At 41.5% G+C, this 26323-nt stretch overlaps 1 protein-coding gene across 1 annotated transcript in view; it reads right to left on the reverse strand.

Annotated features, from left to right (window-relative positions):
- Nucleotides 1-193: 193 nt before the first annotated feature.
- coro7 (coronin 7) overlaps nucleotides 194-26323 on the reverse strand; it is a 107866-nt gene continuing 81736 nt past the window's right edge. Inside the window, exons 10-28 of the mRNA XM_085454243.1 lie at nucleotides 7133-7187; nucleotides 6970-7027; nucleotides 6727-6872; nucleotides 6540-6638; nucleotides 6356-6460; nucleotides 6085-6244; nucleotides 5789-5964; nucleotides 5540-5648; nucleotides 5370-5456; nucleotides 4819-4961; nucleotides 4492-4596; nucleotides 4088-4173; nucleotides 3844-3985; nucleotides 3671-3760; nucleotides 3454-3570; nucleotides 3182-3317; nucleotides 2954-3045; nucleotides 2753-2839; nucleotides 194-1789 (exon numbers count right to left, since the gene is read on the reverse strand). Of these exons, the coding sequence (XP_085310369.1) occupies nucleotides 1781-1789; nucleotides 2753-2839; nucleotides 2954-3045; nucleotides 3182-3317; nucleotides 3454-3570; nucleotides 3671-3760; nucleotides 3844-3985; nucleotides 4088-4173; nucleotides 4492-4596; nucleotides 4819-4961; nucleotides 5370-5456; nucleotides 5540-5648; nucleotides 5789-5964; nucleotides 6085-6244; nucleotides 6356-6460; nucleotides 6540-6638; nucleotides 6727-6872; nucleotides 6970-7027; nucleotides 7133-7187 (2002 nt within the window). The 3' untranslated portion in view covers nucleotides 194-1780. The remainder of the gene's footprint in view (nucleotides 1790-2752; nucleotides 2840-2953; nucleotides 3046-3181; nucleotides 3318-3453; nucleotides 3571-3670; nucleotides 3761-3843; nucleotides 3986-4087; nucleotides 4174-4491; nucleotides 4597-4818; nucleotides 4962-5369; nucleotides 5457-5539; nucleotides 5649-5788; nucleotides 5965-6084; nucleotides 6245-6355; nucleotides 6461-6539; nucleotides 6639-6726; nucleotides 6873-6969; nucleotides 7028-7132; nucleotides 7188-26323) is intronic.

Genomic DNA, 26323 nt, shown 5'->3' on the forward strand with positions numbered 1-26323 from the left:
AAAAGTCCAATTTAAACTAACTCTACCAATTCTGCCAAGTACAGTGGTCAAAAATTCAGCTAGAATTATCCCAGAAACTTATTGATGGAAACGAAACCTTGCTAAGGGACATTAAACCAAATGTTAGTGGGGATTTAAAAAAAAAAAATCACATATCGACTAGTTTTCTTAGTCATACAGAGACAAGCAGAAATGAGTTTAAAAGGTGTTTATTGCAAGACAATGTTGAAAAAAGTAAGACAGAAACAAAACAAACCTTTACTCACTGTATAAAAACAAATGGAAGGCAAGTTTATCTGATCCAAAAGTAGGAAGAAAAAGTATGGCCTTTGAGAATCACAAGCACTTACAGTATACATCACAAAAAACCTGACGACACCTAAGCAAAGTAAACATTTCGGTCCATCAGAGGTTGTAAACAAACTTTGTGAGATCAAGCCTGAATTACTGAAGGTACCGCTGTAGCTCTACAAAGAAACTACATGACGGCTGCATTGTAAATTATTAATACTGTACTGTTGTCTAATTAACACCATCATAAGTTGTTAGTAGGAAAAATTAGATACTAAAATTAGCTCATTTAATGAGGGAGATCCCCGAAACAGTCAGAACACCGACAAGAGTCTAAATTAAAAGTTAATCTGCCCGATAAATAAAAAGAAAGACACAATCATCCTTAAGTATATAAAGCCCTGTCTTAAAACTCAAAAGCAAGTGGTTTATTTGTATTGACCTTTGATCGCCAACTATGAGACTACTACTGGCCATAAATTGAATCATATGTACCTGGCACCTAATTATGCTAGAATGGCTTCCGAGGCAAATATCAGCTAATAAAGAGAAGATAACGTAATGTTGCTGTAAATAGAAACTCCAGCTCATGGCTAAACATGAAAACTGGCGAACCTGTTTTATCCTCAGCGTGGATTTTTGCTGCTAAACTTGTGCTTGTGCATGTGTGAGCGTGTGGATTTAACCCAACTTAACAGGAAGACAATTGGTTTTATCAGCTGGGTGACGTAAAAATCTTTTTTTTTTTTTTTGCCATATAACATTTTTTATTGCAGAGCTGAGCACGCTGCCATGACTGGCCAGTATAAAATACAAGCAGTGGTCCACTGTGTAGGTACAGGTTGTTTTTTGACATGTAAACCTAAACAAACATTTTCTTTTTTTTTTTTTGTACTTCAGGATACTGCCAGCGTGTATCACATTATCAAACCATGATCACACAGAGAGAAAAACAGATGAAAAGTACATGTGTGATATTTAAAACTTGCTTGATGTGAGAGTAAACCACGGGTCGGCCTGGTTTTGAGCACTCAGAGTTAACTGGTAATGTAGCATATAGCACTATTATTGTTCCTATGATTGTTCTAAAGCAATATGACTGAGATGGCTTCATTGTATATCCTGATAAATATTGCTGTACTGGATGGTGATTTCTTCCCATTAATACTGTGAAAAGAGTGATATTATTTCTTTATGCACACAAAAAAATGTTTTTAACCCAGAATGATTTCAAAAAATCAAATTTGATGATATAGAGATCAACAGATGATATCATGCATACAGTACTGAAACCAGAAGGTTGTACAGAAGATAAGGAGTTGTTTTTTTTTTCAAAAAATGATGGAGTTATTGTGCAGTAATGATGCAGCAATCTGTGTGTGCTCAGTAGGCTGAGATGTACACCGATGAAGTGACTGGCAATATAACACTGGAGCTGTTCTCCTCTATCTGCTGTTGGCACGGCGACTGGACCAAAGGCACATCCCCATTAATCGTCCTAAATGACAAAGAAACAAAAGTTAGCAAAAGTACAACCCTGGCTTGCAACTTACCTTCAGTCTCTACTGACCCTTCTGTCTGACAGTAATCACAGCAAACTATTTAATGCATTTAAAAAAGTGTTGACAGAACATCCATGTTTATTGGTCATAAAGCTTTCTGGGTCAGCTGCAAGGGAATAGAAATCCGAATTTACCTCTTCAACACCATGCTAAAAACAGCGGAACACCTGGCTGTCACAGTGTAACACAAAGTCAGTTAAACTTCAGCGATAGCAATCTATCCAGTTAGGATGCATAAGCTATTGTGACTCATTGTGCATCGCATCTGCTTTGGTGCAAATTAAAGTGAAAACAGGTGCGCTGGAGAGAAAACAACAAGACATCCTTAAAAAGGGGATGTTTTTATCATTTTTAGCCTTTATTGCACAGGACAGTAGAGAGTGGATAGGAAGGAATGACAGAAAATGACACGCAGGCCTCTGCAGCCTTTTGACCCACACATGCTCAATCAGATGAGAGTTATAGTGGCCTAAAAGGGAATGGTTTTGCAGGTGGTGCCGACACACCACGGTGCTCTCCTTATCAACTCCTGACTGATTTTTCTCAAGTTTTGCGCTGTCATTACTGGTAATACGAGACGGCACCTGCAGCTCGTTCAGGTTGCTCAGGTTGTCCGGCTTCTCCCGATTGTTTGCCGTGCCTCTCAGCACAGTTTCCAGTGTTGAGGGTGTGTTACACAATGTTGCACAGTGCACCTGTTGTCACTTTAATTTGAGCCAAAACAAGTGAAACAGTGGTTTACGCTTCCTAACTGCAGAGATTGATGCTCCTTGAGGTTGACTGACTGATTAAATGTGTTCCTGTTAGTTCAACATCAGCATTTTTGAACCAATCAGTATTTATTCAGAAAGAAAGAAACATCAAAGTCACACATTCATATTTTGATCACATTCACTTACCCACTCATCTTCATCCACCCCCTCATAGGACTCTTGTGGTAGTGGGTCATCCATATTTCCCAGCTTAGCCACCATGGCATTCAGAAGCTGGATCACACACACATTTATTAATAATTTATTACGTACTGAATAAGTATTAAATACTTAAACTTTGGAGATCTATTCGAAATAAAAGTATACAGTATTTGAGCTTCTTTTCACCTCGTCTTTCTTCTGTTCATCAGTTTTTTCCTCCAGGTAAACAGATGAGGGAAGGTATTTCCTCACTGGAGCCTCTTTGGGGGCCTCACTCACTAGAGGATGGGGAATAAACATACCAAGACATGTCTAGTGCTGACACGCAGACTGTAGATGTAAGAATCTTGATTTGGAGTGACAGGCATGCTAGATAAGGGCATGTGTGTATATGTTTTGTGTCGTTGCCTGCACCTGGCGTCATGTCTTTAGGCTTCAAGCTGATCTTTTTGTGTTGGTCGTTGGAGCCGGAGAGCCAGGCAGAGCCAGTAAGTGCTGGTTCCCACCACACCGCTGTGTCTGAGTACACATCATCCTGGAAAAACTCTTTCTGGAGACACAAAAAAGCCATACACAATTAGGTATACAGCGTCTAATAAGAGCTACAGTTACTTTTTAGAAAAAGCATCAGGAGGGGAAAGCATGTAATGTTCCAAGTTGGCCACAAGGTGATGCAGTTGGCTCACCTTGACCCTTGGCACTTTGAAGGCCACTGGCTCTATGGTTGTCTTGGTGAGCATCAGTCCAACAGCTACCTCCACATCGCGAACATTGCACTCAGTCTTAGGCAGAAAGGCCAAACCCTGCAAACAGGAAACATTTTGATTTAGTTCAACGATATCCAGTTAACTTAAAAAGAAGCGGAAAACAATGAATGAAACATAAAGGGAGCGATTGTGACACCTTATGTGGTTCGGGAGAATTGAAACTGCTGCACTCAATAAAATATGGATCTTCAGGGACGATCTCATAAATGTACACTCTGGTGTCACCCTGACAAAGAAACACAGTCAGGTTAAATCTTATTTCATGGAACAATGGCTATGGAGAGTAAATATTTCTGTTTGTGTGCTCACTTTTCCAGTTAGGATGACGACACTGGTGTCGGGGTCATAGTATGGGATCAGTGTGGAAGGGGAGACGTTTACAGGAACACTGGATACGGCCCCAGAGGACAGGGAGCTAGCAGAGTACAGGTACAGTCCTCTCTCACTGCGACTGTAGAAGAAGGAAAAGAGTGAGTAGACAAGTTCTCCTGTGACTTTCTCGTTGGTGCTCCAACAACCTGCCTGCTTAAAAACTCTCTGACATTTGCAGTACCTGTCAAATCCAGACACCAGCAAGTACTTGCCATCACAGACCCACACCACACGAGCTCCCCTGTGGCCCTCAGGCCCCGGGCCCTCCTGAAAGAAGAGCGAAATTAGCATTTAAGTGTCTGTCGGTGTCCCCAGATAGGCAGACTTAACGACTTAATGGCTTTAAGGAAATCTGAGCACCTGGCGAAAATACATGCAAGCATTTCTTTGAGCTGTAAATCATGTGAAACTACTGTAGTAGAGCCCAAGAATATCAAATATAGAGCTGGAAATGAGCACAACAAGTCGATATGTTGTAGGAGTCTGTTTCTTAGTGTACTAGAATTCAAAAACGAGGCTCAGATGTGTGGATTTGTCCTATTTTCACAAAACACAAATCATTTCTAGAAAGTTGGTGATACACACCTGCACAGGTGAAGTGGATTTGCGAGGATCGTAGATACGAACTTTCCCATCCTTGCAAACTGTAGCCAGAAGCTTCCCATCTGGGCTCCACGCCATGCCAAACACCTGATGAGATCCACAAAGAGGAGCACAAGAGAAGATGAAGAAGAAATCAGGAATTTTAAGATGATCAGGTTTTCATCAGGACATTGTATGGAAACTGATCCAGATATCCAAATAGGTGCAGACAGTCTGCACATACGGCATCATTTTCTTTGGCTTCTTAAACACAGAATGAAATCACAAAGTGTTTCTGTATTTAACCTCATGTACTTCTTGATCACTCACCTGGTCCTGGTGTCCATCGAGAACTTTGACTTGTTTTCCGGTCTCTAGGTTCCACAGTCTGACTGTGAGATCATATGATGAAGAAACCAGGAGTCCACTGGCCAGAGGGTGGAACGTGATGGAGTAGATTTTCTCTGTGTGGCCTGCAAAGTGTCGCCTCAGAAGTCAGTATTGTCTGTAATGTTGTTAAGGAGCGTGGTGCGAATTTCTTTTTGAACTACTTTTGAAACTCAAACTTAAATGTCCTCACTTTAACTTTGATGCAATCTCAGGTACCGTCGATAACATCACAATGTAACCAAAGCACAAAATAACTGGTATCACTGCAGTTAGGACCTCCTTCACCAGGCTCTCTACTAACTGACTGCTCGCAGTCAGTGGCAGTTTGGCTAAAGTTCTGCCTTTTCAGTAGAGAAATGCACCACACGCACTCTCAGATCATCTCTCTTTTTCTGTAAACTACAGATTGGAGGGAATGCAAAGTGTATTGCAAGGGAACACGCAGTACAAACATCTGCATACCTTCTAACTTGCAATAAATAAAACTCTACCTTGCATGATGATCTTAGGTTCAGTTAGGGTCTCTTTCAACCCGCCTTCTGGTACTTGCCAAACCCGGATCTTAGCATCATCACCAGCTAGCATGCACAGAGAGAGAGACAAGCAGGTTAAATACATACTGAGACACTTCCAATTTACCCTAAAGTGCATATGCACTCACCGACAGCAAGTCTATGTGTGTCAAAGGGGTCCCAAGCAAAGTCAGCCACATTGACAGAGTTTTGGATGGTGGGCAGGGCTGTATCTGGAAGTTTGCCAGGCTGGGAGCGCTGAGGAAAGGATTAAAAATACTCACACACATAGATACAGCACACAAATGTCTAATTTCTCAATATAACTAACTACAGGGGAAAACGGGATCTGCAGTTTTATTAAACAACATCCCTCTATTTTTCTTCTGCTGCTGTACCTCAAATACGGCAATCTGTCCCCCGGAGATGGCGAGGGGCACTGCCACACGTTGGCGGTTGACACAGAAACCGTCACACTCGCCAGGTGTGGTCAGGTTGAGGCCACGAATGTTGGTGATGTGCGTGTCCCGGTGCATGACTGTCCCCTGGATATGACGGAACTTGGAAGTTGGCCCTGAATAAAAAAATAACAATAATTCAATATTAACAGCTTACTGTGTAAAGAAAGATAAAACGCCAACATGGGTAAGGAGAAATTAAGAGTGTGCGTTTGTGTTTTTTAATTTGTTTTTACCCATCAGGTTTTGGAAAGCCTTGGCAGTCTGGCTGGGACTGGGGCTGGGAACAAAGCCTGAGGAGAGGCCGGAGGTGGAGGAAGGAGAGCGAGATGGTGCGGCGCTGCTGCTGGGAGTGCTCAAAGGACTGCTGGAGGTAGAGCAGTCGCGAGCTTGATCCTGTGGGGAAGAGAGATGGGATTACTATCCTCAATCCACTGGTATTTTAAAAAGAAAATCAAGTTTAAATTGGGAGATTTTGCCCATCTTTTGAATAATTGTGCATCTCACCTCCTTGCTCCCTCCACTGGCCACTTCCTTTTTTGCAGGTGTCTGTTTTGCTGGTGCTGCCTTTTGTTTGGGACGTTTGTCTGGGTGCAGGCTAATTCTCTCCACCTACAATAAAACGAACAGCTTGAGCTTCCTGTGCAGCGTGAAGACTGGATTAAGCTTTTTGAAAATAGGGATCACGTACCTGCTTGTTCCCTCCCTTCCACCACTCCTCAGCAGAAATGGCTGGGGTTGTGCCCACCGTGTCTGGGTAAAGGTCGTCATGAAACTCGTGACCTGAATTCTGGAAGACAAAAAATGAACACGGAGAACTTAAAATAAGTCCATCACCTTTATTTGCGAGCTGTAAGTATTGCTGTGCATCTACACACCTTGCGAGGGACCTGATAGCTGATCGGCAGGATGCAGCTGTCTGTCAGCTGAAGCACACGCACAACTTCGCAGGACATCACATCCAAGGCAAGCTTGGGGACCAGGGCAACGCCTTTTGTTGAGGTATCCGTCAGACAGTGGCTGACTATGGATGTGAGAATTAGAAGAAGAGATGGATCAGGATACTAGGAAAGACGACTGGTTGTGACATCTGTACAGACAGATAACAAACAGAGCTTCACCTTGAGAGAGGAAAGGCTCGGAGGAAGAGACTTCAAAGCAATCGATCCCAGTGTTTCCCTGCATAAGAATCAGAGAGGTGATGTTAATGGTGTGGTCATTCCAGCTGATATTTAAAAACATAACCAATAACAACAAATTTAATATTCAAGCATATATTTTTACCATGCCAGCCAGTAGAAGCAGACCTGTGTCCTCATCAAATAGTGGGATCAGTGTCCTGAAAGAAAAGAGACAAGAGAGAAAGAGACATTAGAAGCTGACATTCAAAATGATATACACATTTGCTTGGTAAATGAAAGGGCGCTGGTTCAAATCCCTTCAGGGTTGGGTCAGGAAGGCGTAAGATTCTGCTACAACAAAGCAGGGGGAGCTACCTGCTATGGCAATCCTCTGCCTTTGGCTCAGCAGAGAGTGGCTTGTCATTCAAAATTATATACACTCAAGTCCTCTTTGGGTTTAAGCATTAGTGAGCTGCCACTAGATGGTGTAGTATGCCCATTTATTTGGTAAAGGAGGCAGTAGAGTCCTGAGGCTAGCTACGGCTCTGAGAGATCCGAGAAACCAGTATTTTCTCACTATTCATGTTGAACATGGAATAATTTACAGAAAAGCCTAAATTTGTTGGTGAATTTAAAAGCATAATAAGGAATGCAGTGATGGAGACTTTCTTGCAGATGTTTCTTTTGAGAAGCTGTTTAATATTTGGAAGTTTTTTTAAAATATGCGTTTGTATTTTTTATATTGTGAATTTATATTTTTGTTGCATTTGCAACTTTTTAGAGACACTTCTGTTATATAGTTGTAACTGTGGCCAGGTTTTGCTCTCAGTGGGACTTCCTGGTAAAATAAATTTAATAATAACATGACTTGTTACTGCATTAAAACCAACAAGGTTGTGACAATAAGTAATGAGAGGAGAGGAGACCATGAGGCAAATGCCAGACATTCCAAATGTTATTTAAAAATGCAAAACATTACTGGTGGTGAGCGGGGAGGAGAACTGGAACTGGGAACAAGTTTCGTAGTTTATCAACATTATGATTTGTTAGATTAAAAAGATTTTTTTAAATCTCCAAATCCAGCTTTTATTATCAACACTTTTTCATGAATGTTTTGTTCAAACTTTCTAGTTCAACCTTGACCTTTCACCCATGCACGCTGAAAACAAGCCCACAGTCACCTGCCTTCTCTCATGATTTGAGTGAAGAAGATTGAGGGCTGCGGAAACTGAGCAAGCCATTTTAATCAGCAAGGAAAGGACAATTGGATGTGGTGACCAAACAGGAAACATTTGCGCAAACACTGGCAATGCTGACAAACATCTCCTGTTCTCCACCTCGGTGTCTGCTCTTAAATCTCCATTTCCAGTTTAGCTTCCAGGGCCGGTCACAGACGGGACAAGAGGACAGGGAGTGCTGGCTGATCCAACCGCTTCCCATTACAGACCACGGATAGTCTGATTGAAGTGGAGAGGCAGTCCGAATGATTGGTTTATGATGAAGACTTTGTGTAATGGTGCTATTCCAGGGGAACGCCACTTGGCTGCCTGCACATCAACTGAGACTGACAGACTGGTGATGTAATGCTTCAACTATGACAGCATAATGACAGACTTAGTTTGGGTATCTTAAGTGACAGGGAACGGAGACACGCGAGGGTTTATCGTGTGTACATGCGCGAGAGGTTCCAGAGAAAGAATGTATTTTGGATGAATTTGAGAATGGAGTTTGACGGCCACAGACTTTAACAGTTTAGCTAAGAAACTTGGTTTGCAGTGCTATCAAACAGGTGATCACACACCCACTTTATATTACTCTGCACTCACCCATTTCCTCTGATGCGCTGCTACTTTCTAATCTATAACTAGTTTCATGCAAAAATTCAATAAATAAAAGCATTGCTCCTTGTGCCAAAAAGCTGGCACCGCCATGGCACCACAAAATTGCCGGTCCCAACATTGAACCCCATGACGTCAATAGCTAAGAGTCCACTATGATTTTCTTCCCATACAAAGTATTCAGCTCTTAAACCTGTTGAAATATCAGCTGCTTCGCAAAAGCCACAACGGCAGAAATGACCCAGCGCACATCAAGGAACATAATCTTTTAAAACCTTTTAAGATCAGTCGTCTCCCTCCAGAACAACGTGACTGTCATTTTAATGTTTTGTTCCTTAAATGTTTATCCAGTAGGTGTAAGTCTTTTTTTTAACGAGTGTTCCCTGCTCTTCTCATCCTCTTATGCTCTTTCTTTCTTTCTGTATCAAAAACTGGACGAGTATCAGACCTGTGACTTCTCTGTTCCCCCAACATCCCTGCCTGTATCTCAGGCCTGTTAAGTCAGCGAGGGGCGGCCACGCTTCATTAGGCCGACTCCGTGTTCCCATATCCGAGACGCTCCACAGGGAGACCCTAAACACCTCCATTCCCACATCCCTCTCGCTGCCTGTCCTCCTGTCCCTCACCCGTTCAAGCCTTCCTCATTCAAAAACACAACCTTGCTTACAACCGTGAGCTCGCTTTGTCCTCCACAATCCCCAATTATTTCTCCAAATTGCCTTCAGTTTTTCTGAGGTCTTATCTCTGGTTTTCTCACAGTAAAAGTACAAGTCAAACATCCACATAACAGGAGCGGAGCTTTATCACTGATAGCGGCCTGTGTTTACTGTCGTATTTCATGCTCCACCTCACCACAAGAGCATTTTCCCACACAGGAAAACTCACGCAAAGCATGCATGTGCATATTTACACACACAGATTTACAAGATACACAGGCTAATTACGCAGCTTAATGATGTATGCATACATGTATTATTAATGACACAGTGCAGTTAGACTCACACCGGGCTAAGTGCGAGGACTGAGCTTGTTATGCAGATCCTGATCACACGGGCTGATTATGAATGAAAGGAAAACAATTACAGGGCTCATTCAGGAGAGGTGCGAGTGTAGCAGTGAACGCAGCCAGACATGCTAATCCAGACATAAGACCTTTCCAGTGCTGGGTGTGTGCTTCCAAGTTAAAACCACATGCACTAATTAGCCATCAAATAATACTGCAGAAGAGAAAGAAAAAGAGAAAACCAAACGAGAAAACTTATTACGAGTTATTATAATATCAGCTGGAAAACATGACAATTCAGCAACCCCGCCTTGAAAGATTTAACTTTTGCCAGACTCTTCTCAGTCGCATCTACACCCACTAACATCTTAACACCTTTCAAACTCTTGCAATGATTTGCAACGAGCCGCCCGGTGCTCCCAAATCCCCCTGGCTTCAGTCTGTCACTGGGACTCTGCTCCTGTCAGAGTTTACACAAAGCAGAGCACAGAGAGCACGCCTCCTGTCTCGTCTGCCATCGCCTCACACTGCTGCCTCACGCAGGCCCAAATGAACCATCATAAAACAACCTTCTGCCCCATGACAGCAGCCTTCATCACCAGCAGATATGATGGGTATATTACCCCAGCCTGCATCTGTGTGAGTGAGTCTGTGTGTGCGAGTGTGTGAGTCAGAATCAGCACAGGTATAGTATTATTGTGAGAATGTGCTGTCATTTGATAATGTATGAGATAGTGTATTTTATTGGAATAACTGGCTAATGGAGGGCCAGACAAGCAGACATGTGGATGAAAGACAAGTGCAGAAATTGTGTGTGTGTGTGTGTGTGTGTGTGTGTGTGTGTGTGTGTGTGTGTGTGTGTGTGTGTGTGTGTGTGTGTGTGTGTGTGTGTGTGTAAATTGATTGCTGTGCCCATTCTTAATGTTCAGTGACTGGACATTTTTGCTTGGTTGAACTCCATCAACCCTGAAGTTTCTTTCCAACTTTAGCTGCAGGTGCCCAATTATATGCACTTCCCAAATCTTGTGCACGCCAAAAAAACACACACACACACACACACACACACAGTCCTTTCAGTAGTACACTGAGGTGCATGTTCTTGTACCGTATGTTCTTCGGAAATATGAAAATGCACACCCACACAATGCTTGTGAGTGTGCAGGCACATCCAGTCACACTGATGCTATCAGACACACACAGTACTGTTACAGTATAAAGAGTATAGGTGGAGCTAATGGAAGCAGCCTGTGGAGGTATAATGTTATGGGTTGAGCTACGACCAGATCTGTATCACTCAAAGGGACCTTTCTCTGTCGTGTGAGATCACGGCCTTAAAGCTTGGCTAACCTTACTGCTATAAACACACACGTGCACAAAAACACACACACAGTAGACAGCTCAATAAGCTCCAGATGACAGGTAAGAGCTAGCCAGAAAGAGGATGCCTTTGAGGAATATGAAACCAGCTCAGTTGTTGTAGTCTTATTCAGACTGGATGGACAAACACTCGAACTATTAACTATTTTATTGAAATTCGCCCTCTCGCTGCTGTTAATCCTTCTATAAAAGGGTTCTCCTTTTGTCCTTGTTTAAGTATTCTTCTTCACTTGAAGTGAGAGGCTAATTGTAGAGGATGCTGTATGCTTGTAACCATGTGCTAGACCTATAAAATACTACTTTTCATGACGAGAACACTCAGAGTTCACCAAGTTCCACCAGAAAAAAGCCATTTTGACTTTATCTTGAGTCACAGCAGTGGAGAGTGTCCACTGTAATGTTTGTATACAATATAACCTGCCTTTTATTCACACCATCCGCCCTACTCCCATCTTCTTTATCAGTGTCCTGGTTATGTCATCCCCGTCAGTGGGAGTGATGGGTGCAGCGCTATCTCTGAGTTCACAGATCAACAGACCCTTCACCCTCAATCAGCCCACTTTATCAGCCCACCTGCCTCTACAGACTGAAAGCTTCAGCTTGTCCATCTGTATCTGACTGATTCACTGCAATCCTGCTGGTCAGCTATCTATCGGACTATTTGGCCACAAAGACTCTTGGGATAGGTCAGAGCACATTTTAGCAGTTTTGAATCACTGATTTTGAAGCATGAACGTGGTCTCCCCAGCAAATCTGAGAGATGGATCTGTTGATCCAACTACTTTTCACTGAAGTGTGGCTGTCAAGAAGCCATTCTTAAGGAAGGGAAATGGGGAGAAAGGACTGAGTCATGCCAAATTATACAAGAACGACTGAAAATCAGTGTCAACATATCTTATAAAGCGATGTATTCAAATTTTGAATACAACAGTGAGTGTCTACAGCCATCTGTAAAACACGGTGGAGACTCTGACATGGTTTGGGGCTATATTTTAGCCAGTAGGTTTGGGAATCTTGTCAATATTGATGGAAATATGAACGCAGAAATGTACCATCAGATTTTTAATCCATCACTCAGTACCATCTGGAAACCATCTGATAGACAACAGCTTCATTTTTCAGCATGACAATGATCCCAAACACACCGCTCATGCAGTGAAAGCATGCCTGGATAGAAAAACACACAATGGAACCCTATCAGTCATGGACTGGCCTCCCCAGAACAAAAGGCAGTCACATTCAGAGCTTTGAATGTCAAAAACTGAGCTGGCTTCATATTCCTCAAAGGCCTCCTCTTTCTGGGTAGCATTTAGGGCTGCCACGATTAGTCGACTAGTCACGATTACGTCGACTATGAAAATCGTCGACGACTAATTTAATAGTCGACGCGTCGTTTGAAGCTTTGTAAGATCCCAAAAGACGCAGGAATAAGTAGTAGGATTTAAGAGTGTAATAACGGACTGAAACAGAAGATGGCAGCACTGCATGTACAAGGATGCCAGCTGCCGTTAAACCCCGAAGAAGAAGAAGCTGTCTCCCAGAATTCATAGCGCAGTTTACAACAATGGCGGCAGCTAGTTAGTTTTAATATTACTCTCATTATTCTTTCTGGGTCACAAAATAAACGTTTAGGCAAGAATGTAGCTGTGTAAACCTCAAATATCTGCTCAGTTTATCAAGACACCAAATATTTTCAAAAGCGCTCCGACGTTTTCTTTACCCACTAGCTCGATAGCGAGCCGGGGGCAAGGCTCACTAGAGCCCGTGAGAACACCGGACTCCCCGCAAATCGTCTTCAAACCCACCGCCGTCTTTCGCTACTCAGGTTAAACATGATATATGAGTCACTTAGATAACTTAAAAATGTTATTGTTTGGCTTTTTTAGTATTTTATTTGTTCCTGAGTAAATCTGTTTGGCTGAGATTAAAGTTGAAAAGAGATTAAAGATGCTCGAGAATATACTCCGGTGTCCCGTTATATTTTAGATAGCAAGCAGTTTATTAAACTCCACCGAAACAATCTACAAATTTCATTTAAATTTAATAAACTATCATCTTGTCTTGTCCTCGATGGATCAGCGATTCTACATTAGTTGTCCCCTGGTCACTACGAATATCTGGAAAAAGGTTCATGACATCTGATATTGTTCTGAGTTTCACATAGAGCAAAATAGATACCATCGCTTGTATGGCTGTAAAGTTACAGCTGTAATGACCGTAAAACCTTCAACTAGGTTTTAATTGTACTTTTGACTTTATTCTATCTGTTCTCACATGTACAGACATACAGTAGATTAATAATGTGGCATATGTACTGTAGTATAAAATTGATTTGTAAAAATGTCTGGTGTGATAACCATCTGGCTGTAACTAAGAGCTGTATCTCCCATCTAAAAGTGTGACCATATAAGCACATGCTTTTCAGTTATTTTCACTATCTGATGAAGACAGTTCATATGACCGGCAGAATATCTACTTGTTCTCCTGATAACCTTGCCCTCTTCCTCTCTTTATTGCTTTCTGTGAAAGGGCACAACCTTCCTGTTCTAGTGTTATTACTTTTGTGTAAATGAGTTGGACACAGCTAATGGTTTTATGCACACTTGCGCTGCGGGTGCTAACATTACCTCGATAATGAAGGGACTGGAGTGGAATAATCCACTGATATTAAATGGGATTCACAGAAGCTGTAAGCTTGTCTCCAGGATGGAAAATTCGAGGTTGGTTTATAATGTACTGCTAACGAAGTATGTGAAATTAAAGAAAAGGGAATACTTTTCATAGGAGATAATCCAAGTGAAAATGGATAATCATGGAAAAGATCACCTAAAAAGTCAACAAAAGCTTTGGAACAGACAAATGCTTTCAAACTATAGCATCACGATCCATCAAGGGTGCCAGACGCAGGCAAATAAACAATACATCAAAGCTGATGAACTCTGTCACCTTTGTAAACTGACACAGCAATCAAACCTATGCGCTTTGTGTTGTCTCAATGTGCTTAGCAGTTTCCATTAGCAGCAACAGAGGATCCACAGGCTGCACCACAGAAGTAAAAGCAAAGGGTCACAGTGAGGCCGCTCGACTCACTCTGTATCATAGTTGTACTAGCCTTTAACTGAAATACATTCAACTGTCCTCACGTAAAACTGTCCAAATTTATCTCATTCCCACAAGAGGAAACCAAAGTTTCAGCTCCGACCTTCTTATACTAAATACAGCACTGCACCGATAGACCACAGCATTAAAACCACGTTACTATCTCTGTGTAAGTCTCCCATCAGGCCATCAAAACTGATCTGATCCATCAAGGAGTGGACTCATCTTTGAAGATTCATCTCTTTTTCATGATCCAGTGATGCACTCTGTCAACTGAAAGAGGCAACTGCAAGGAAGCTACCACGACAGGCTGTAACAATGTTTTATATTTGCATTTTATTTATTTATACAACAGGGACGATACAAATTAACGTTGCAGCATTAGAAAAATAGGCTTAGGTAGGTGATTTGTGTCAGAGTGGCATCTTCCAGCACACTTTGATTGGATAGTGCATTCTACAGTCATGTCTGCAGCCATTAACATCTTTGACTCTTTATGCATGTTGAAAAGTACAGTTGTAATTTAAAAATCAATGCTATTTACTCTAAAATCTATTTGTGGCTTGATTATTCTGGTTAATCTGGTTTGTTTGTGATTTCCAGAAGTATTTTCAGACCTCCCAAAGACATGTACATCATTGTTCCATGCATAAGGTATGGTATATGGAGATACTATCTTTATTTGGACTAGAAAATTGAACTGAACCAGTGAATAAGTGTAAACCGCACGGATCATCAGATCATATCAGACAAAGGAGTCTTTGTGGCTCAATTGTAGGCGATAAAAAACTTCACAATGAGACAAACTGTAGGTTCTCATATGGTTTAAAATCTAAAGATACAGCTCTGCTTGAGCTGACTGCAGGTTCAAAGACATTATGAGTTTGAAGTTTCTCAACGGGTGCTTGAGCCAAGCTCCACAGACATCCTGCTGAAAACTGAAATGTACAAAAGTGTGACATATTTTTCCACTGAGTATGTGTTTAGTTTCCACTATGTGCTTTTAATAAGTGTGCCGGGTCTGCCTGCCTAGCTGCCTTCAGTAGCCAGTTCATTAGAAAGGAATTAGAGTTGACGCAGTGCGTTCCTGAGAGGGGGAGAAAAGCCAGGATTGTCAGTGGAGAGGCCAGCTGTGGCCGTGTGTGAGCCCCAGTGACGAACCCCTCAGATGGGCTGCCAAGCGCCTGCTCTCTGCTTTCTCCATCGGGCCCCCATCCTCTGGACCAACACACACACACACACACACACACACACACACACACACACACACACACACACACACACACACACACACACACGGACCACGATTTAATTAAACTCACTGAATCCGATGTCAACAGGTCTGCAGTGACCCTTATGACACCCACCATCCAATTCCACATATAACCACACGCAAAGTTGCCAAATGGAAAAAAATGCAGAAGCTTCCACAGTATTTTTCTTCGTGTCCTCAAGAAACAGAATAACGCTTCATTAGCATTCCAAATTATCTTCATACCGACACAGGCTACCCAAATCGGTGCGGCCAATCGCTCACTTAATCCATTTCCGCAGGCAGAAACAGCAAGACCTGCAACACTGCTACTAATATTGCTGCCGCCACATAACGCATCTCTGCAAAACACCAAACACGTGCAGAAAAATAGCCCATTGCAACGCAGCTTCAACACATCTCGAGGCAACTTAACAGAATGCTGCATGACCACATGATCGGCATTACATCTGCTTTACATAATGTTGACATGAAGAATGAAAAGCCCAATCTTTATTTTCACTGGAGGGGACGAAGGGCCGATTAAGGACGAGGGGGCTTAATCGGGCTGAACAGATATGTACACTAAAATGATGAAACGCATACAGATGCTTTTCTAAGATAAATTTAAAAAAAATACTATCTGAAAAATGACAGATGCTCATGTCAGCACAAAAACACACAAATGTGTGGAAAACTGGTCCAGACTTGCTCAGTTATAAAACAGTCAGGTCACTGGTCATAAACTGGTGGGAGGGCTCAGCCTCTTGATTGTCAGTGCTCAGTGGGAATGGGCTTGTTGTAGGATGTGGGTGGGCATGAGGGAGAAATAAGGATGCACTAATGGGAAACACAAATACTTAAAATGCTCATTTGCATGAAACACACTTTAGGAATTAAGACTAGCGTGCTAGAGGAAATAAATAGCTACTTTCATTACCGAGACATGTTTGTGTGTTGTGTCTCTACATCTCTAAAAAGCTGGTAGGTGCAGTAGGTGAGATGATGATCGCAGCGCCCCTGAAAGGATGTGTTCCGCGTTAACCTCGGGGTTCAGCATCAAGGGCCCAGGCTAGACGACCATAGCGTGACCTGTCGCTCAGGGCCTGGGAACCAGTTGGTAGTTGTGACTGCCTCAGAGCAGAGCAGAGAGGAGAGGACGTGGCACATAAGACAGACAGCAAAAGGGTGAGGGTCACGACCGCTATGACCCTCTCTGCTGTTAGGTTACCTGAGAAAACTCCTGCTCTTGTCATGGTTGTAATTTAAACGCTAAACACAAAATACAGTACACATGTTAAAGAGGAAGTGTGGAACTGTTTTGCACTCTTGACTTGAAGTTGATAGATTATTGGACAATAGTAATATCTGAAAGACATTATTCGATCAACAAATACACTGAAACAAGGAAATGTGGAGACTTGCTTTAGTTTCAAAGCTAAAAATTATCTGAAGAAATAATTACACTCACTGAATTATCAAATTCAGTGTTATTTATCAGTCTCAAAGCACAAGGTGCCTTTTTAAGGTAAGATAAAGATCCTACAATACTACAAAGAAAACAGAGAAAACCCCAACAATCAGACGATCCCCTGTGAGCAAGCACAACGCAGGAAGAAACGTCCCGTAGAGCCAGGCTCGGGGAGAGGCAGCCTTCCTCTAAACCTGTCGCGATTCATGTTGTGTGATAGAAAAAACACACAGAGATTAATAATAATTAGCCAAAATGAATAGAATACAACTAAAACAAATGATATTTACAAAACTACGGTATATCTCAGCAGGTAACACAAGGCAAGCTGCATATAATCTGTATCGGTGTCTTTGTAAATCCACTTCGTTTTTGCTATTTTCTGACTCAAAAATGAAAAGAAATGAAAATATCTTCTGGTTTTGAAAATAAAACCAGATAATTAGAATGGCATGCTTGCAATCACCCATCGACATCACGCAGTGCACAGTAATTATTCTGCATACCAGAGCCATAGCTGAAATGTACATTTCAAACAGGAATCACACTGGCGACGTAGGTCCACTCTAATCTATTTTTCCTGGTGTGGAAAGACCACACGTGCCCCGAACTGTTGCTGGTTTACGCTACACACACTGCAGCGCTCAGTAAAGTCTAATATAAAAACACAATCCACCAATAATGGCCTTGATGAAGGACTTACAGCCCTGTTAAAATATTGTCCAGCTAAACAGACTGTGGTCAGTCTCAGAAGGACATTCTGGTGCTTGACAGCAGCAGCCCAGCCGACAGTTTGGAAATCTCTGATTTTCTTCAAGGCTAATGGTCTGGAAGAACAGCTCATAACTGCTGACTCAAACCTCCAGAACATACTCACCTTAGTGTATATGTCTGAGTGTATGCGAGACACCCGCTCATGGCCGGCCAAGTCTGCATTATTGGGAATGCTAAAACCATAAAACCCAGTGATTTATGTACGCAAAACACGACTGCTTAATATTTGTTTTTCCTACAAGCCCGAGTACATTACATGTGTGCAGATGAGTTAAAGGGGTCAACTCGAGAGAAGGAAGAAGAAAAATAAAGGGAGAAACATAAACCCTAAAACAACTTCTTCAAACCTTCTTCACAAGACGAAACATTCTTGAGGCGTTGAGCGGAGCACCTTTCAAGGATCCACATTCACATGTTTTGACTCTGTGGTGTCTTCAACTCTTGAATTATCAGCGAGTTTATCAGTCTCATTCTTTCCGTCTCTGGCACACAACTGTTGTGGATCCGAGTCTTTGTATCATGCACACACACACACACCCACACATTCATATGACTGTGTCCATACTTGCTCTTTCTGCTCAATCTGAATCACCACCTTTATCGCTTCTATTCCCGCCACCAATCTCTCTCATATCTCAAAAGCAGAAATTCCAGTCCTGTTGGATAACAATCCTAAATCTCTAAAAAGAAAAAAAAACATTCAGGAGTACAGAAAAGGATTGTTTTCAAAACGACAAGTGTGATCTTTTGTGAAAAATTTACACACAAGGTTTGGTTTAAAAATCCCTAACCACATCGTTGGGGGTCGGTCTAACAGCCTCAAGACTTAGCTTGGCTGCACTAACCGTGACCCTCTGACGAAATTCTGTGTTTTACCTTTAGCAGGTCCAGCACGCCCACACTAAATCTTCTGCTTTAATGATAGAAGCAGGAATAAGCACCGTAAAACACTATAAAAAACTCACAGAACAACAGATTTATTATGAGACACGGCGAAAGACTGAGGGAGGGAGAGCAGAGAGTCAGCGAGAGAGAGAAGTAAAAGATAAGATCGCTATCACATTTTTGTAGTAAATCACAACAGTTATGCATGTCCACATACTTGTGTGTGTCCAAGAATGCTTTGAGCTCATAACGCAACATCTGGGAGAGTTAGAATGAAGCGATACCCGCTCCAAAGAGAACCCGAGAGATTGTTACAGAAGACACCATAGCCTTGACTCAATAGCCTTGATGAGCTGCTGGTACGAGCAGACCGGCTCCGATTTCTGCCCCCATCCGCACACATCAAAACACATTTTTCTTCTCTTGTTCCACCATCTCTGTCTGGTCAACGGAGAAACCACATTTTTTGACCACCTAATCACTGAAACAATTACTGACGGATAGTTTTCCAGTAACACGCACACAAAAAAAGTTTAATGAGATGTATAAACATAACAGTTTGTGGTAAAAGGAACAGTGGAAAGCTATGCATTTCTGAAGTTTGGATTGAAACATACACTTCCACTATAGTTTGTAAGCCACTGTCTTTTAACAGCAACCACTACTCACCAGATATTTACAAGGCTGCTCGGCCCGGGCTCGTTTCCATCCGCTACATGACAAAGCAGCTTTGAGCAATTTGTTAACACAGCACATGCATATTCTTCCAGAGGATAAAGCTAAGTGGTGCTCAAGTTGCACTGAATCAGACTCAGATGGGCCCTGCAAACACGAAGGTGGCCGGATTGTCATGAAGTGAACAGAAACAAAATCCAAAATAACAGTTGCGGCTTGGGCCCTTCTTCTAAAACCCGACAGCCACGGGGACGTGAGCCTGGCTCTCTCTTTTCATTTAATCAACCTCTTGACCTTTTCTCAATGTCGAGTCCTTTGCATCCATCTCTTGATGGTGTCAGCGTCGCAGCTGAGCGAACACCTGTTATCTGTGCGTGCGTGTTTGTTTTTAGTCTTTTATTTAACTAGTCAGGTCATTTTTAGCTAAATTACTCATGTGACTGCCTGGTCAAAGAATAGCAACAACAACAAAAAAATGCAACAAGGACTTCAGACTCAGTGGCTGAGAGAGTGTGTAGCAACGCTGCCGCAGTAGTTTAGAAACACAGCGCGAAGGTAAGACCACACAGTTTGCATCTGGGCATGGAAAGATGGTGGGATAATAAAAAATGTAGGGTACAACACTGAAAGATTTACCCAGTACTGTGAAAGGCATTAAACAGAAGAAGAGGAGGTGAAAGAATAATACTGACAAACCCTCTCTCTGTGCTCGGTGGACTTTACGGGATTTGACCCGCTATGAATCAGAGGGGTGGACTTTTAGTCTGTGGAGATATTAAACATTGATGTTTTCTCACAATGTATTTATTTGAAAAGAAAAATCTAACAAAGCAAGTTGTTAAATCAGAAGCTGGAATAATTAGATGTAAGCAAAGTCAATATTGCAAAAACAAAAAACTAATTAAGATGCTTAAACACCATCTTTTAGTGGAAATTATGCATGTGCAAGCACCAGGATGACCTGATCAGACCTTTGCTGCTCTCTGCATTCTGAAAGAGTTTCTGCCATAGTACCAATCCTGCAATTGTCATAGTGAACATAATATAGCTAAGCTTCAGTCATTCCTGCACTTAACCACAGGCATGCTGTTGCTACTCAATACCTGGCATACCAATGCGCAAGCTGAAAATCTGTCTGAGAGGTAGAAGGAAGTGAGCACAGAAGGAATGCAGGACAGACAGTTGGAGTTGAAGGGAAGTGTTTATGTGCACATTTGCATATTATATCATTTTTTAAAACCTGGGTTAATGGATTGTTTTTGTAACATAAGACACTATTAACACAACACTGACAAACTAGCTTTTAAGTTGACGTGGCTAGCTTAGCAAACACTTCTCTAATTACAATTATTATGCGGATGACATCCAGATTTATTTTGAGTTACATGATGATCTCGCTTTATCTTTAAATAACTTTCGTGAGTGCATGAGTGAGGTCAAGAAATGGCTGTTGGCAAATACTCTTATTCTCAATGAAAAAAAGACTGAAATCATGATTTTTGGCAGTAATGCCCTTCGCGCCAAACTTCAAGATGCCTTTGGCTTTCTTACTAGTTCTTTCTCTGATACTGTCAGGAATCTGGGTGTCTTGTTTGACAGCTCCTTTAAACTTGATAAACAGGTGTCTGCTGTTGTCAGATCTAGTTTTTATCAGCTTCGTCTCATCTCCAGGGCCAGACACTATATCCCGTATAATGACTTAGAAAAGCTCATTCATGCTTTTGTAACGTCAAGACTAGATTACTGTAACTCACTCTATTCTGGTCTCCATGTTACCCTTCTACATAGATTACAGACAGTTCAGAATGCTGCGGCACGTATTCTAACTAAAACCAAGAAGTTTGACCATATTACTCCGGTTCTTGCTGAGCTGCATTGGCTGCCTATCAAATACCGTATTCAATTTAAAATTTTGCTGCTTACTTTTAAAATTATCAATAATACTGCACCAACCTATCTTAAGGAACTTTTAAACCCTTATGTCCCTGCCAGGGCTTTAAGGTCATCCTCGCAGTTATTGTTAGTTCAGCCCAGATCTCGGTTGAAATCTAGAGGCGATCGATCGTTTGCCTTTGCTGCACCTGAGTTATGGAACAGCCTCCCGATTGGCATTCGGGAGTCTGATTCTATTTTTTCTTTTAAAGCACGCCTTAAAACTTATCTTTTTGAACTTGCCTTCTCTACCCGTTAAATGCTGACTGTTAACTGCGACCTATTGCATTAACTTTTTACTATTCCTTCATTCTTGGTGTTCTCTATCATGCGGCACTGGGTCTGCTATAATCTATGTGCTGCAGTCCATTTTATTAGTGGCTTTCTACTGTGAACATTGTCTGCTGTTCTTATTATATTTGATATTAATGCTCTTAACTGTATTATTTTATTGTTTTTTGTAAAGCACTTTGGTATGCCTAGGCTTTTAATGTGCTCTATAAATAAAGGTTGTTGTTGTTGTACAACACACACAGGGTGATGTTATCAGCTAGTGATAAGAGTCGTGATTAATGTCAAATGCCAAAAAAGATCAAATATTCACCATCCCCTTTGCTTTCTTTTAGGTCTCCACCAAACTCCGAGGAAAGTATTTGGCTCTTTAACTGCCAACTGAAAACAGCCATCAGCTGTAATGAATAAAGTGTCTAATGAGAACAATAACAGCTTGCCTAACGAAGTTACAAACCAGGGAATCAAATCAAGTTCAAACTTGCTAATATGCTTGGTAGAGCTGAAGGGGAATTGCAGTGTAAGGCAATAAAAAAACCCTCTAGTCTCTAAAGAAGAAAGACACAGATATACAAAAAAACTAATAAAAAAACCCAACCTAAACAAATAAAGAAGGAAATACTACATTTTAGGATAAACAAAAATCTTACTGTCTTAGACTAACCCAGGGACAGGTCCCTCTAAATCCTAAGAAGCAACCTCCAGGAAAGAAAAACTAAGCTGCTGCGTAACTGAAAACCTGCAGTTCCTCTAATCGGTATTTTGAGACTGTGTCTAAAAGTGAGCAAAGTGAGCAAATGAGGAAATCCACACAGACTCACAGTAAAATATTCATATTTAAAATATCTAAATATGGCCACCTCTGGGTCCCATTTTAGATGACAGAAGCCAAAATGCTGAGATCAATCCTTTAAAGCAAGACTCACAGTGGATGTCTATCTTTTTATATACAGGCCACTCAGTCTCTCTACCTTGGCTCTTAACCCTCAGCCCCTGCAAAAACCCCTCAATTTTAACTCAAGGGAACAGATAACTAGTAACAAGTGCACTGTCTACAAATGCAAGATACCACAAGCTGACACGGCACCAAAGACCTTGAAGGGTAAATAATACCTATAAAAATACAAACCACACAGATGCTAAAGGAAGCATGTTCTCAATCAGCTTGATAATGTACGTTAGTAAAGCCAAGATTGTTTTTATCCTTTCTACAATAAAATGCGCTCTAATGGTTTGTCCAGCTCTAAGGCAGGAATGAACCAGCTGTGCTGTCTGCCATTTCTGTCTCGCTCCTTAATGAGAAGTGCTAGCGTGCACAAAGTCAACAGACTAGTAAACCTCAAAGTGAACTATGGTCTGACCTCTGTAGGTCTCCGTGTATTTGCTGTCTCGCCCTCCTCTGTGTGAAACAAACAGCTCCTGCAATCACTAAAAGTTCAGTGTTGGGATTCTTGAGGTCTTTGTGTTGAGGGCTTTTTATGTTGACATAACTAGCTCCAACGAGACCAAAAGGGAATAACCAGACCATATGGAAATGAGAAAAAGCCCCAAATCACAATCATAAAAAGTATTAAAAACAAAATAATAAATATATGAAAAACAGGAGCCATTTTTAAATTTTCTTTATGACATCCTGTCTGTGTTCCCAAAGGCAAGATTTAGTAGCACAGCTTTTTAATCCCCCCCCCCAAAAAAAAGCAAAAACAAAAACATGAGAAAGGGTAAAAATATATTTTGTGTAACCACCCAAGCCCTTTTTTAAAACCCTAAACAATAAGTAAAATTCAGGATACGCACTGTTCCTTGAGCCATACCGGGCCTGATTAACCAACGATGGACGGCACAACACACAATAATAATTTATGTGTGAAAGGTTCCTCTAAGGAAGACAGCTTTATGAGGAACACACTGACATATAATGTTTAGACCTCGCAAGAGAGGATGGGTGGAAACAGACGACACTTCACTTTTATTTGATATGGTGTATCTAATGTTAGCATTATGTGTTTGCACTTACACAAATAGTGACAACTTCTGCTTCTTTGCTGCACGCTGTGTTGACCATATTTCTCTGTCCCTTTCAAGTTCCCATAGCAGCCACTAATTAACCATGCATGTTCTGAGGTACTCCCTCTTCTTTCCCAGGTTTCTTCCCCTCTGCACGGCACTATACTTCCCATGGACATCCTCCTGCCGGGTGCTGTGGGAAGAAAGGCAGCTCAAGCCTTAAGAGGAGGTCCCAGCCTGTCTCTAGGCAGCCCACACACACACTCCCGTCAAAGCGCATTTATGTGTGACGGGAAGACATGTAGTTGTGGACAGAGGAGGATGGCGTGCATGTGCACAAAACGCAAATGTACAGAGTTGCAAATATTTATGCACATACACTAAACACTAAAGAAGGACATAATCTCCTCAACCTCTCAATGAGACAGAGGATGGAAAATTAACGACTAATCATTCCCACGCTGTCCTAGGAAAGTAATGCAGCTTTTGTGCTTTTCAAAATTTCAAAAAGTAACAGATGTTAGGCATTCCTGAAACACTTGTGTAACAAAATAACGTTGAAGGAATAGCCAGAGAAAAGCAAATGAATATTCACACTTTGTGTGACCAGAGATTTGTCACAGGGAAAAATCTTGAAAATTATGACAAATGGTTTAGCAAATGTGCATAGCTGCATTGTTTGGTTACAAAATGTGCCATCAGTGTTACTCTCTAAAATTTGATGGACACTGTTTTTGGAGCCAAAAGAAAAAAAAAAGAGAGATCATAAAGCTAGCTTTGTTTGTTTAAAAGACAGCATTTTGTTGTGCCGGCTGACAACACGTGGAATGAGTGAATAAGTGAAATGTCATTTTGTGGTTACCATGCTCTCATTCTCACTCATTGTTGTCCCGTGTTTGCTCCAAGGATGCTTTTCTTGGGGTTTTTTTGTCCCAAAAAGCTCCTAAAAGTAAAAAGCCACAGGCATGCTGTGAACAACAAAACATGAACACCTCAAACCGAGGCACACGTTTGTGTGTTGGCAAAGATCTGCAGACGTGACAATGAAGGTTAGGCCTTTGTAGTTTCACTTCAGTTCAATGATATTATAAGCACCAATTCACAGTAGCTGGTCCACTATGAGCAAGGACTTGGCAATGGTGGGAAGGAAAAACTCCCTTTTAACAGGAAGAGACCTTCGTGAGAACCAGGCTCAGAGAGGGGCAGAAACGTTTTTGCAGCAGAGGAAAAAGAGAAGAAGAAGAAAAGCAGGAGTGCATTATAGAGACAAACAAAGGAAGAGAAACGACAAAGGTTATGTGGTCTGTCTATGCTCGGGTCCTAGTGGGGGTCTGTTTGTCCAGGACAAATGTGGAGATGGGTTTAAAGGGTCTTACAGCATTTGGTGTAAATATCTCATCATCTTTGTGCTTTATGTAGTATAACAAAATTAACCTGATCATTATATTATATATATTCAATAAGCCTACACTAGACAAGAGTGTAGTGAGCAAGAAAAATGGGAAAAAAGCAAAGGGGGTAATTTTCCACAAGAAAAATAACTGTTGTTGCACATGCAGAACAAACCTATAATTACAGCAAAGCAAGCACAAACAACATATAATAAGCCAAACAAGCCAACAAATATCCAACTCTAATCCCTTTTAGCTTTCTTTAGGAATAAAGGAACTGGCCCTTAAAATGTAATTAACATTAAACACTGATATTTACGGGAATGTACGTGTATTATTAAGACCCATTCAACTCATGAAAACTGAGGTCAGTAAGAAGAAAGGAAGGTAGAAGACAGTTTACACTCAGTTTAGCCTTTCTGATAACATTTTTGTGTCGCAAGGACTCAAGCAGGCAGAATAAGAAATAAAACAAGGCTTTAATGGGTGGCGGTAAAGAAACAAAAGATGGAAAGAGTCCAAGAGGAGGTCAAGCAGCAAAAAGATCAACCTAAGGGGACACAAAAGACAAATGACACACGTATACACAAAATGTGCTGATTAGGGAGTAGACAGGAGGAGGTCGAGACACAGGTGGACATAACCAACACAGGTGAAAGTAAATCAAAGCAATCAAACCGACAGAAAGCAAAACTAATGCAAGACATGAAAGAAAACCCAGAATTCAAAGTAAAAATGGGAAATAATGAAGAGAACTAATACTGACATGAGGACCAGCACCGAAGACGAACAAGGAACCGAGACGTTAACACAGAAAGATCAATTTGAAAGAAAGGCAGATGTAAATGTAAAAGTGAGATCAGAGGTCAAATGTGACAAAATGTTTGGATGTGATATTTAGAATTTCCTTATAAGACGATCACTTCCTAAAAGTTGCCAATACAAAGACAGGCAGATGAATTTAAAACAAGTGTTTTAAGAAAAAAGGCATTTTATGAACGTTTGAACTTGAAGAAGACGTCAAAGGTCCAAAGTAACGTGATATTTAGAAACACAAGGCCACCTAGAGGAAGGGGACCTTCACTGATTCGACCCACACAAGATTTAAGTGGGCTATATGCGGCCTAAAATGTAAAATGAGTTGCCATATATCATCTGCATCATATTACAAGACCTACACCTCGATCTTAAGCACATCAGTGTGCGCAAGTTTCACTAAAATCTAACCAATACTAGAAGGAATAGTAATTCTTGTGATTTGCGAATCGATGGACAGAAGCCTCGCCATAGCATCAAAAAACCCAGGAACCCAAACTAGAGACTGTGGTATTATGTGCCTTTGAGACAAAAGTGTTTCTC

The sequence above is a fragment of the Copadichromis virginalis genome, linkage group LG4 (assembly GCF_057382275.1).
Source record: "Copadichromis virginalis isolate Kocher_CV1m ecotype Utaka linkage group LG4, C_Virginalis_male_GT1.1, whole genome shotgun sequence".
NCBI lineage: Eukaryota > Metazoa > Chordata > Actinopteri > Cichliformes > Cichlidae > Copadichromis > Copadichromis virginalis.